This window comes from Rhinolophus ferrumequinum, chromosome 10 (genome assembly GCF_004115265.2).
Source record: "Rhinolophus ferrumequinum isolate MPI-CBG mRhiFer1 chromosome 10, mRhiFer1_v1.p, whole genome shotgun sequence".
NCBI lineage: Eukaryota > Metazoa > Chordata > Mammalia > Chiroptera > Rhinolophidae > Rhinolophus > Rhinolophus ferrumequinum.
The window spans coordinates 87,516,161-87,529,276 of record NC_046293.1 but is presented as its reverse complement, the minus strand read 5'-3'; the positions used below and the strand labels follow the sequence as shown (position 1 = coordinate 87,529,276).

The 13,116-nt window shown below is 57.8% G+C and overlaps 1 protein-coding gene across 3 annotated transcripts in view; it reads left to right on the top strand.

The window, feature by feature from the left end:
• TSPAN9 (tetraspanin 9) overlaps window positions 1–7,762 on the top strand; it is a 194,157-nt gene extending 186,395 nt beyond the window's left edge. For all 3 annotated transcript variants that reach the window (XM_033117200.1, XM_033117199.1, XM_033117198.1), the window contains 5 exons: window positions 366–440; window positions 1,639–1,740; window positions 2,193–2,324; window positions 2,669–2,752; window positions 4,374–7,762. In XM_033117200.1, coding sequence (XP_032973091.1) covers window positions 366–440; window positions 1,639–1,740; window positions 2,193–2,324; window positions 2,669–2,752; window positions 4,374–4,445 — 465 coding nt within the window. In that variant the 3' untranslated portion in view covers window positions 4,446–7,762. The remainder of the gene's footprint in view (window positions 1–365; window positions 441–1,638; window positions 1,741–2,192; window positions 2,325–2,668; window positions 2,753–4,373) is intronic.
• Window positions 7,763–13,116: the final 5,354 nt, after the last annotated feature.

Below are 13,116 nucleotides of genomic sequence, written 5' to 3'. Positions count from 1 at the left end.
CCAACCCTCTGAACTCTGGATCACCCTGCATTTGGGCCACAGAGACAGGCAGGGCTTGGGGACATCAGCTAGCTAACTGAGCCCAGGGGAATTGCTTCTAGAATGTTCTTTGTCTAGCCACACCCCTCTTCCTCATGATTGGCTAGCCCTGCCTTAGGTATCCCTCCCACCCCTTGATAGCCTATCGACTTTGTCTCCCTCCTCGACCTCTCTGGGTTTCCTCAGGAGTAGTCGGTGACCTCTCCTATGTCTGGGAAGCCGTCTCGGTGCTCCCTGACCCTGCCTCTCGGCCATCCCTCTTGTCAGTGCTCCATCCCTGGCCATGGCCACCACCACGTACCCACACCTGCACCTTCTCTTTCCAGTTTTTCATCGTCCTGTTGATCATCCTCCTAGCAGAGCTGATCTTACTTATCCTCTTCTTTGTCTACATGGACAAGGTAAGCCTTATGTGAAGGGAGGGCCTGTGGAATTTCGGTACCCTTGGGATTGGGTCAGGCTGGGAAAAGTGGAGAGGAAAAGGCAGAGGAAAAGTGCTGACAGGTAGTGCTGGTGAGGAAGAGCGAATGGAACCAGGAGAGCTCGGTGGGTGCAGCCTGGGGAAGGCGAGTTTGGGATGGTTTATTACCTTGTGCACCTTAGGAAGTAGAGTCCTGTAAGTCACACAGGGATGCGATGGGCTGCCTCTGCATTAGTGAGCTCCCCTCACTGGGAGGGAGCATTCAAGCATTCTTGTTTTCGCCACTTGGAGAAGGGGTTCGGACCTCACTAGATGGTTGGACTGGGTGATTTGAGGATAACTGATCGGGAACATGGAGGAACTTTGCAGGTGACATCGTGAGTGGGGCTAACAGTGGGAGGTAGCTATATTTCCTTTTCCAGAGACCTCTGAGGAACGTGGGGTTCAGGAGGATGCTGAGGGTCCCCTGGCAACCTCGCCAGACTAGAGAGTTCCCAGTTACATTGGAGAACTTCTTACTGGTACTACCAAAGCTGACGGGCCAAGCAATCAGTGTCCCAGGGCTTAGCAGGCTCTATGGGTGCACTGTACCCAGAGACTAAGTAGCTGTTTGTTCCTTGGATTCTTGAAGTACTTGCCCAGGCCACATTGAAAGGCAGAGTCACTATTGGGATTGGAAACAGTAATTCTTTTGCATTTATGAAAGGGAAGAAGTAATAATATTGAGAGATCACTCTGTGCCAGCCCTGTTCTTGGCTCTTTATAAAAATTGGTTTCTTTAATTCTCACAACAACCCTAGAGGTAGATGTTATTATTCTAATATATTGCAGATAAAGCAGAGGCAAGAGAGAAGTTACTTGCTAGCGAGAGGTGGACCTAAGATCAAAATGACTAATCTGCCACCGTCTGGTTCCCAGGGTGTGTTTTGACAGGGGCAGCGTGAGGAAGATGTTGTGGGTCGGGTGGCAAAGTGGCCAGTGTGTGTGGCTGGTCTCTTTGTTTCTGAGTGTTACGGCCCCGACCTGCAGAGTTTAGCTGTCTTGGGAGTCCGTGGGTGCAGGCTGAGCCTCCCCTCCCCCAGCAGAGCCCACTCCCAGGGCCCTCTCGCAGTCTGCAGGAGCCAGCAGGCCTAAGGGACCTGGTCCCAGCCATCCTGTCTGTCACCCCAACCTGACAGGTAAATGAAAATGCCAAGAAGGACCTGAAGGAAGGCCTCCTGCTGTACAACACAGAGAACAACGTGGGGCTGAAGAACGCCTGGAACATCATCCAGGCCGAGGTGAGGGGTCGGGCAGCTCTGCGCTCTGCACACAGATGTGCCGCCTGGTCACGCCTCAGGCCAGGAGGCTCTGGTTCTACAAGGAAAACAAGTCATACAGTCCGCACACCCCATGGTCAGCCCTGGGGAGGAGCCGGCAGTCGGTGTGGGACAGTCCACCAAGCACAGAACCAGCAGTGCTGGCGAGGAACGGATAGCCGAGCATGTCTTCCCCCTCCCGTGTCCAGTGCCCAGCCCTGAGGGGCAGGCAGCATTCCCATCTCCCGGCTCTGGCCTCCAGGAAGGAGCTGGCACTCTCGGCTGAGGCCAAAAGAAGGAGCAAAAGGAACGCTTTTGTCTCCTCCCCTGAACTCCAGGGTGGCGGCATAGTGGGGCTGGGTTGGCCTGGGCAGGAGAAGGCCCCGAGGAGGCCGGTGGGCTGTGGCGAGTGACCCTGTCGTCCCCACCCACAGATGCGCTGCTGCGGCGTCACCGACTACACAGACTGGTACCCGGTGCTGGGCGAGAATGCGGTCCCCGACCGGTGCTGCATGGAGAACTCCCAGGGCTGTGGGCGCAACAGCACCACCCCCCTGTGGAAGACGGTGAGGCCTGGGCCGCTGCCCCTCTCCCGCTCCCAGGAGCCTGTGCGGTGGATGGGCTGGCAGGAGGACACCAAGGAATTGGCTTACGGAGGGTGGGGGGCACGCAGGGCTGAAGCCACAGGCAGGGGAAAACGGGGGGCCTGGACCGGTGGGAGCGTGAGGGGGTGGGAGGCAGAGTGGGGTCTGAGGCCGTGCAGTGGGGCCTCGTGGGTGGAACCATGGGTGGGACAGGGCCTGCTCAACGGCAGAATGACCAGGTTGAGGTACAGAACGAAGGGGTAGGGATGGGGGCTGGAGGGACTGGTCCTCACACTGGGCCTTAACCTGTGGTCCTCCATCCCTAGGGCTGCTATGAGAAGGTGAAGCTGTGGTTTGATGACAACAAACATGTGCTCGGCATGGTGGGAATGTCCATCCTTATCATGCAGGTGAGGGGGCTTCCGCCTCTGGGAAAAGCACTCCCCGCCCCCACCCCACCCCCGGGGTAAATTACTGCCCCAGGCAGCTGCGTGGCCCTGAGCTTACCTGCCCTACCCTGCCCTGCCCTGTGGGCACCATGGGGCACTGCTTCCTCCCACGCCCTTTGAGCCTCGGGCCTGGTGCTGGCGTTGCATGAAGCCCTGTGTGGCTTTGCTCGTAAACACACTTGTCCCCACTCCATACGGACCTTTACCTGGGACTGAACCGAATGAAACCCAAGTCCTCAGCAACGATGGTGAGCAGGGGCTCCTGGGCCAGACTCCTAGGTGTCTGTGACCTGGGCACCTTGCTTAGGTTCTGTGCCTGGATTTCTCCTCATCAGAATAATGGCACGGTTGTCGTGCTACTTCTTAGCCTGAAGCGAGTTTCAGATGCCTGCCATAGGGCAGAGAGCAGGGCCCGGCACCCAGGAAGTGCTCCGTCAACGTTAGCTGTAATTAGCAAGCACTTCGTGGCAGTTGTTCTTTGTAAGCCCAGCATAGATGATGGAGAGGGAAGAAGAGGGGATCCCTGCCTCCCGCCTTGAAATTGAGGCTGACACAGCTGGCTGGGAGCAAGAGCTCCCGGACCTTTCTGGAGATGAGTATTTCCTGGGCTCCCTGCTGTGCCCACTTATGCAAGGCTCTTCTCCCTGGTGAGCCTGATTCCTCTCGGAGCACTTGAACTTGGCTGGTTGGTCCATGGGAAGACAGTCGGTCGACATCCTGCATGGAGTTATCTTTCTTACCGTCCACTGCTGGGCCTGGGCGCCTGATCATGTCTGATCTGTCTTAGCGCTTGCAAGCTTAGCAGGCGAGCCCACTGTCCTTGTTGCAGAGCTCTGAGGTGGGATGCGCTCGTGGAGGGAGGTGCTGTTTCCTACGGAGAACAGGGCTCATGTCAGGTCTGCCTGTGGGCAGGCCTGGACCTGGACCGGAGCCGGGCTCGCCAGCCAGTCTCCTCCATTTATGCCTAAACCTTCAGGGCAAGAGCTGTGAGAGGCCCACAGTGTCACTGCTCTACAGCCTGTGCGCGTGGCCCACTCTCTGTGGTGAGTGGGGCCACAGGCGGGCCTCCTCCTGCCTCCCGCACCGCTCTGGCCCCACCCCCTTTCAGGATTCAGGAGTCGAGGGAACACAAACGAGTATTAATGTCGTCCTCAGCATAGCCTCGTGGTAAGACACGTCTGCTCCAGTCAAGGACATCACGTCATGTATCCCAGAACCAAACAGAAATGACTCAGAGCATGGTTTTCCATGTTCCTGCCACTTTCCTCTCACGCTCCTCGCTTCCTTATTGGCTGCCATTTAGGGCCAGTCCTCTGTGCATTCAGGCCTCACCACAGCGCTTCAAAGTAGGCAGGTTACCACACCTCGGAGAGCTTCGCTGGCATTCTGCACAGAGAGCAGTGAGGGGCCGAGCTCCTCTGTGCGCCCTGAGCTCGTCACGGGTGCCCTCCGCTGCTCACCGTGGTCTTCATTCCACCAGCGTTTTCCAGCACACGACTGGTCGTAAGGCTTGCTTTGGGGGGACCGTGTCAGAGCCCATTCGCGGGGCTTTTGTCTAAGGCCCTCTCCCCATGTCTTTCAGATTCTGGGCATGGCCTTCTCCATGACCCTCTTCCAGCACATCCACCGGACTGGGAAGAAGTATGATGCCTGAGCGTCTGGCGGGAGCCCCCGCCCCCACGTGGACACTGCCAGGGAAGGAGATTTGAGCTTTGTGTTGCCTGCCCGCACTCCAGACTGCTGAGCCCTGCCCACCGCCCCCAGCCGCCCTCCCCACCCACCCCGCCTCAGCCTTCTCGGGGTGCAGGGCCAGGGAGGAGGAGGCGCGGAGACCTTGGGGTGCTGGGGCGCCTGGGTTCCTGCATCTGTGTATTTGCCAAAGAAGACAGGGTGGCCCGGGGGACGTGCTCCAGGAGACCCAGCACTGATGCGTGTCTGCTCTGCCCTTCCTCACACGGACACCGTCCCGCGTGGGGGTGCAGCAGACTGCTCCCTCCTGGTGGAGACTGCCCAGCGGAGGCCATCCTGCAGGAGAGGGGGAGAGACCGCCTCTGGCCAAGGCCCCGGGGAGAACCTCGCCCAGGCTTTTTATACCTTACAGTGTAACTTTTTTATTTTATTTTACTCTGATTATGATTATTCAGGAATATTATCTCACATAAGTTTAGGGTTAGCTTTCTGATTTATAACTTTTTACTGCGTTGATTTCTGTAACGGTTTGATTTTTTTTTTTTTTTGAGGGTGGGAGTGGGTGGGGAGAAAGGACATGTGTAGGTTTCAATCAGGACAAACCACTGTGCAACCCTCAGGAGGCTCTCGGGTGGGATACGCCAGCCTGCGTTCGGGAAGCACTGAAAGGAAGGCCCGGCCAGGACTGCTGTCTGCGGCCCGGTGTCTGTGGCACAGAAGCCTGGAAGAGGAGGTGAAATGGAGGAGCAGGAAGCCTCGTGGGGCGGCCTGCACGGAGCGGTGTGTTTGCTAATGCTGGTGCAAGAGGCCAGAGCAGGGGCTGGCGAAGTGCTTGGCCAGGAACATGGCTGGAGCCATCGTGGGTCCTCACACGTCACTGATGAGCAGTTGTTCTTTGTTCCCTTCTTCCTTCCTCCTGCCCTCTGCTGGCGTGGAGGCGCCCCCTTCCCTCCCAACCCCCCATGCGGGCCTTCCCGCATCAGGTTCTGCAAACCCCAGCAATTTCACAGACATTCCTGCTAGAAACTCTCGGACACATACCTCCCTAGTTCAGTTGCTGCTCACGTTCTCACATTGCTTCTGGAAGGGGAAGCAGTCCTTACGTTTGCTGCTCAGACAGTGGCAGAGGATCCATGACGGCCAGGAGGGGTGGGTGGAAATGGTGCCTGCGGTCACTGCAGGCCGATTCACCAGGCTGCTGATCCCCAGCTGGGAGGGAGGGAGAGATGTCCATCTGGGTCCCAGGACCCCCTTTCCTTCCTCGGGGTTCACTGATGCTGGGGTGGGTGGCAATCACATCCTCTATGACCCCAAGGAAAAGTACGTAAAACTGAGAGAGGTCAGACTGCATCCTGGTACGTAGCCCGGGATGAGAGCAGGCTGAGTGAGGACTTTGGAGGTGAGCAGGCGGGTGGCATTTGCCTGTAGCGGGGCACCCCACCAGAAGTTTTGCTGGTCTACGCTAGCGTTTTGCAGTTAAAGAAAAAAGTCAAGAATTCATGGGATGGACTTGAGAAGTCTCCCCACGAGCTAGCTAGGATCTGATGCACTTCTCCAGGTGGGGCCTCGGGGGAGCGGCTGCCTTTTCCCACCCCCATTTGACTCGATAGCTTGGTTTCCCTCCGGGCCTCGTCTCCTCTCCAGCCCCCACCTGTCTGCTCCAAGAGCTGAGACCTGGCCACCCAGCCAGCTCCTCCACGCCCTTTAAGTGTAGTGCGGTCGGGACCAGGAGCATCGAACTTTAGGCGAGCTCAGGATTCTCGTGTCTGCGGGGTGAGGAGTGGAGTGGAGTGGCCTCCGTGGGTTGGGCGGAGTGACGCTGCCTCCCTGCAATGGAGGCACCGGTGCTGACGGGAAAACTCGGGAAGTGGGCCTTGGGTGGAGGCTGGGCAAGCACACAGCTGAGCAAAACTGCCCTCTGGGTCCTCTGGCCCGTCTTCCGGTAAGGAGCGTCAGCCACCTCCCCGGGCACGCTAACCTGCACAGCTCAGCACAGGCACACATGCCACCATGCCACCGAGGAGAGACACTCAGCAAACAAGCACTCAAGGTGCACAGTGGGACCGAGTGCATAATGAGCTTATGCTGGGGGGAGGGGCACCTTTGTTTATGCCTATCAATGCAATTTTTCATTTTTGTTAACATCAACAGCAAAAGCCTAGCACCTTGGGGGGGGGGGGTGTAGCCTCCCTGGCCATCTTGTTTCTGGAGCTTCAGGGGCATCGTCTGGTCCTGGAGCCCTTGCCACAGTCCCCCTCCTCTTGCCAGCCCCCCCCCCCATCCATCTGTTTGCAGGGCCTTGCCCACCGTTCCCAAACTGCCTTCTTGCCTCGCCCTGTACTTGGTTCCGTCGCCTGGCAGAGTCCACTCTGGGCAGAAGGTGCCGTGCGTGGGCCGGGGGTGCTCTTCAAGCCCCTTGCCCAGCCTGCACAGTGGTCGCCACACTGCACAGAAGGCCTCACCCGTGGCTCTCCTCACCAAAGTCAGAGTTAGTTTAATCAGGTCTGATACAGGCAGTTTGTAGACCTGACTCAGAAGGGCAAGGTCCTGTAGACGACGTCAAGGGAATGCCTGCCGTGGCCTCTCTGCAGCCATCCCACAGGGGAGGTGGGTGAGCAGGGGCTGAGAACTCCTGGGGGAGTCGCCTGCAGCAGGTGTCGGGGCACCAGTCTCCACCTGCAGCCCAGCGGGAGTACTGTCAGCCCCCTCCCCGCAGACATGGGCCTGCATCTTGGGCTCTCACTCTGGAAAGGCGACTGAGCCCACCCAGATGCTCACAGATATTCTGGTCTGACTTGGAATGAGGTCGCCATCCGTCCTTTAGTGGCCAAAGAGCAGTCCAGATGGATGGAAATGACTGTCCCCGGCTCTCCGGCCCCCTGCCCACCCACTGGTGGAGGTGCTAACTAGCAGGGACCTGGCACAGGATGGGAGCTGGGGCCAGGTGTGTGGGGTCTGCTCTGTCCAGCGGCCCTTCAGCGTCCAGACTCTCGTGTTCCTGTCCTAACCCCCTCCACGCCCCGCAGTGAGGCAGTAGTCAGGGCAGGGCCTGGCCCCCTGCCCTGAAAGGGCACTCTGAGGGCGAGGCCCTGGGGCTGGTGGCCACACCCTGCCAGCCCTGGGGGTGCAGCCCGGCAGGGCAGGGGAGCACCCCTGTTGGTTTCAAATGCACTTTTCTGCTTGCAATGCCATGTCTGCGTTTCCTTCATCCTGGTCCTGGCTTTATTGAACGCCATGTTTTTAGCATGTTTTTAAATAAAAACTGATAATGTGTCAAAAGCACAAACAGGCTGTCTCTTTGTGGTGTGTATGTTCACTCAGTCATGACGTGACTACATGTCATGGTTGGTGTGAGGGATCGGGGGGTCAGGCACCAGTCCTATCCTTTGTCCACAGTCAGAAACCCACCTCCCCTTCTCAGACGCAGGTTACAGATCGGGGTGTGTGGGGGCAGGCGTCCCCTCTGGGTGACTGAGGAATCCTAACCCCCCCTTTGCCTGGTGACCTGACGCAGGCTTGGTCAGGGGCCAGTCCAAGTGGCCCAAGCCCTGTGTATGAGAGGCCAGCTCCTACCTGCATGTTTGTAACCTCTCTCAGACCACCAGTCTTGTGGGCCAGGCCCATAGTGGGCTGGGAGAGGGGGCAAGTGTTGTCACTCATGGCTTCTTGTGGGGGTAGGGGCTGTGAGAGTCCCTGTGATGTCCCTGGGGTTCACTTACTGTCTCTTCTAGGAGTGGGGACCTTGCGATGTGACTTGCCCAGGCTACACTCTTAGGCGGCTCTGAGATGGCCTCAAAGTGGGCACAGAAACACCAAGCCACTGTGAGATGGTCAGCGGAGAAGGAAGGAGGCCCTGAAAACCAGGTGAGCCCACTGATTTTGCCACCTCACCTCAGGAGAAGCCCCCCAGTGTCCTTGGTTGGGGCTCTGCTCTGTGTGTTTTCCTCGGCTGCCATAGTCACAGTGACAAGCTCAGATGTCACCTTGCACTACCTCATGTACCCGGCTGGGGGCTCGGGGGCGAATGTGCAGCGTGGGTGTGATGGTGGTGGGAGGGGCATCTCTAAACCCCAGCGTGAGTGCAGGTCTGGATCCCTCTCTCTCAAGGGAGAGGCCAGCTTGGCAGTTGCCCCAGACCACCATCCTTTGGGGTCCCACCCTGTAGTTTGTGTCCCAAAGCCTCCAAGGCTTTGCAGAGGGTGGAGTCTGAGGTGACCCTCTGTCAAAGGTCCAGTAGGACTGGGGTCCCTGAGAGCCTCCATAAGGAGATTTACCAGAGGGGACCTGCTGGCCGTGGCGTGGGTCAGGGCTAAGGGATGGGTGATTCGCCATCATCCCCTGAGGACCAACCAAGTCCAAGGAATGTGGGTGGCAGCCACTTCCTCTCTGCCTGTCCTTGCTTTCACTCCTGTCCCCCAGCCTGAGGACACACCTGGGGTGATGCCCTGGGTCCCTATGCTGTCTGCTTCTGCGAACTCCACTGGCTCCCAGGGCACTGGAAAGCGCTGACCTTTCTATTACCGTTGGTCAGATGAGCTAAGCTGTGAAAGGCAGGCCACTGGCTGGGCAGGAGAGGAGATGTCCCTGTGAGGACAGAGCTAGGCGTATATTTTCCCTGGGGACCTCTAATGACTAGGCGAGGGCCTTCAGGAATGCGTTCTGGGCTCCGCAGAATGTGGGGTGACCCTGAGGGCCCCTCCCGTTCTTGTATGAGGTGATGGGAGAGTCGCCTCCCGTCGACACTCAGCAAAGGGCAAACGAGAAAGGATGGTTAGCGAGCCGCAGCCCAACACACGGTGTGGGCACAAGAACTCCCTCCAAACAGCCCACCGGGGCTTCCAGGGACAAGGCATTTATCCCTCTAAGACTCCTTGCATACTAACTGCCAAGCAGCTTGAATACGGAGGTGAGCAGCCCAGACCCACTCCCTGTGCCCACCCGCGGGGCCACAGAGGAGCAAAGAGGATTGCAGCTCAGTGCTGTGATGGTGGCAACACTGGGTGGGAGAGGCACTGACCCCGACTCAGGGAGGGCGAGGCCCCCCTGGGAGGTGATGCTGAAGCTGAGAGCCCACGACAGGAGGAGTTCGCCTGGCAAAGAGTGGAAGGAGGTATGTCCTGTTGATGTCATTGGGGCTGGCATGCAGCAGGTGAAGGGGGTGTGGGGAGAGAGTGGTGGCCGGCAGATGGCGAGTTGGTTAGCCAGGTCAGAGTCTGAGCTTTAAGGGAAGAGCAGTGGGAGCTGCTGAGAAGCACGAAGCCCACCCAGTGTGACCGCTCAGGTCCGCCCTTGAGTACCGTTCCTCTGGCTGTGGAGTGGAGAATAGGTTAGAGGTGACAGGGTGGGTGCAGGATCAGGGAGAGGCTGCTCCAGTGATACACGTGAGAGAGGATGGAGCGCCTAGGCGACAGGAAAAAAACAAAGCAAAAGATTGGAGGGACACACAGGAGACCTGACAAACCTTGGTGACTAACGAGACTTACCGTGGGGAGAAGGAGCATTCTTGCCGTTCACCCCGCGTGACGTCCCTTGCTCTGGACAGGTAGATGACTAATTGTTTTGCACCAAATGGAGGGTGAGTGTGTTTTCTGGGCTCAGTGCTCGTGGGCAGGAGGCAGCAGAGACCAGCGTGGTGTAACTACATCTCTCCTTGTGTTTGTGGTGAGCATCACAGCTTGCAAAATGCTTTCCTAGACATTATCCAGGTTTCTTCTGAGCACAACTATATCATCAGCTGTCACTGTGCCTGGACTTCCACCATTAGAGATGTACCAGGTCTGGCTGGGAAGAGCGCTGGTTTGGGAGTTGGGGGGCCTGCGGAAATTCCCCCCTGGCAGCTGCTGTCCACATGAGCCTTGTGCAGTCATTGAACTTGGTTTTGTTACCTGCGAAATGGGCATAATACCTATTTTACAGATTTACTGTGAGGGTTAAATAAAAGTGTGTATGTAAAGACATCCAGTTTGTTCCTGGACCAGGGTAGGTGCTTGGCAAGAAAGTAGTCAAATCTGGGTTCTCAGGGGTCCCCAAATCTGGGTCCTCAGGGGACCTCCTGGCTGAAAGCTGGGTCACAGGGGAGTGATCTGGAAGGGGGAGATGGTGTATCTGGGGAGTGAGCTGTCGAAAGGAGATGTGTGGGAGGGCTGGGTGAGCAAGCTTCTCCATGCCTCAGTGTTGCTCTGGGCTGGCCCATAGCAGCCTTCAGTCATCCTCAGAAGCAAGAGGGAAGTCCGATTTAATGAATGTCATTTGGGGCACAAAAGTATTGGCATTGCCATGGTCCCTTCTTACAGCGTTCAGTAAAGATTGGGAGGCTATTGATTTAGCTGTCTCATTTTGCTGAGTTTAATGACAGCTGTGGAGATGGACTATTACTGTGCCTCTTTAACCTAACAAAAAGAAAAGCAACACTCCCCAGGACACGCTTGAGCCAGGCTCTCTGACTGAAGCTGGAGTTTTCCCCCTGGGGCCCTAGAGACTGCTGGACTGCCGGGTAGCGGAGAGCTGCTGGGGCACCCCTGGGGCACCGCCCAGTTCCTCGTGGTGTCCATTTATGCAGAGGAGAGCGGGTATAGCAAGGTCACATGGAGGTCTGTGGCTGGGTGTGGAGGGGAGCCTGTTGCCCCGGGAGTTTTCCTCTGGTGGCTGCAGAGTCCTGGGAACTAGCCACACTCATCATCCCGAGCAGCATGGGGACAAGCCGAGCCCGTGCTCTGCCGGCATCAGGAAGCTCCTTGCCCGTAGCCTCCCTCCTCCCACCCACTGAATTCCTGCAATCCCCAAACAGTCTCAATATATTTCTTTTTCTCTGTCCAGAGACCCCAGTTCCTGAGAGGACTCAGCCTTCTTGTTTTACTGGTTGGCAACTCAGGGAAAGCGTGTTGATTAGATCTCTGGCCCCCAACTTGGGGTTCTCCAAGTCCCAAGTAGGGCTCTATGAGCTACTTAGAATGTTTGAAAAGTCTGGTGGGAACTGTTCATACTCTTCAAAGAGTGCCCAGGCTAATAAGGACAGTCACCCCCGGGGCTCTGCTGGCCTGAGCCTGTCCTCCGTGCAGAGATAGGGGTTGCACCTGGCTGATGGAAAGGGCCAGAGTCAAGCCTTCTCCCTGCCCTCTTCATCGCTGGCCTGAGCAGGATCCCACCGGGCCCCCTGCAGTGCCCTCTCCTTCCTGCTCCTCATTGCCCAGCAGGGTTTCAGCCAGTGATGGAAGCAGGAGAAGAAGGGACGTAGGGTTCTCGTGGATTGGTGTTTAAGGAGACAGTAAGTGGGATGATCTTACCGGAGTCCCACTTGAAGCAGCCACCCCCCCCCCCCCGCCACCCCGCTGTAGCTGCTGGGAAGTCGTGGCAGACAGGCTGTGGCAGCCGCCGAGGGGGACAGCTTCAGCAGCGGCTTCCACTGCCCGCCCCTCCCCAGGCCCCTGTAGGCAGCCGGGCCATTTAGACGGCGTGGGCAGCCACCCACAGGTGCGGCAGCGAGGGCCCTGGAGGGGTGCTCATCTGACCTTGGACACGCTCGTGAGCTTGTGCACACGCGCCCACATACTCACACTCATCGGGATGGTGGAGGTGAGCAGACATCAGAGCCCAGTAAGACAGGACAGCGCATGTGCCCCAGACTGGGTTCGTTCCCCGTTGACCGAACCGGCCAAGAGCCACAGGAGAGGGGCCAGGAGCTGTAGTCCCCCTGAAAGCTGAGTCCCACCTGCGTGGATGGATCTGGATCTGCTTACACAGAGAGGAAGCAGCCCCCTCAGGTTCACGCCAGGTGGTGGCTCACTCCCAGACTGCCACCCGTCCCCCAGCCCACCCCAAGTCCCTCTGTCTTGGGATCCCCAGCTTCCAGCTTACCCAAGTGCTCTCCAGGCTCCCTCACTGGCCCACCTCACCTCAAGTAAGTTTTCTAGACAGAAGAGTGAATTAAATAGAACACGTGTTTTATGTCATAAAAGACAAAGCATTTACTTCCTTTCTAGCTCCTCACTGGGCAGCCTGGTGCGCTCAGCTCCTCTGAATCATAAGACAGAAGTCTTTGTGCATTGGGATAAAACAGTGCCTCACTGTAGTCTGGGGGTGAGGACGAATGAGTGCTCCAGGTGGGGACACACTGGCTCTGGTGTGAGATGGTGTGGGGTCCGAGGAGCAGTGGGAAGCGTCTCAGCTCAAAATGCCTGGCCTGGAGCCGGAGGGCAGAGGGGCCCCTCGCTCCTGACCCTTCCCCACACCAGCCAGGATGCCGCCCACAGCAGGACGAGTAAACTACAGCCTCAGTAACGAGGCTGGCTGGGCATCACGGTCCCGGGTGTGGGAATGCTGGCTGACCAAAGGCAGAGCTGTAAGAGGAACAGAAGGCAAGCGGCCTTATTTGAGCCTGACTCTCACGTGCAGCCCAGAGCCGATGGCCCTTGCGGGTAGGTGAGGTCACTGCACACAGTGAACATGGGAGGTGAGAGCTGCAGGGCGAGCAGGCCCTGACCGTGTGCTCAGCGGGTTCCTAACTGGGCTCCTCCTTCTTCTCCCTCCCCCTGCGACTAGAACCTGCTTCGGTGTGTAGAGTGGGTCAAAGCACATCTGGTGAGCTGATGGCCCGGGATGTCCCTGAAGAGGAGGAAAAACAGCAACAGAAGGCAGTT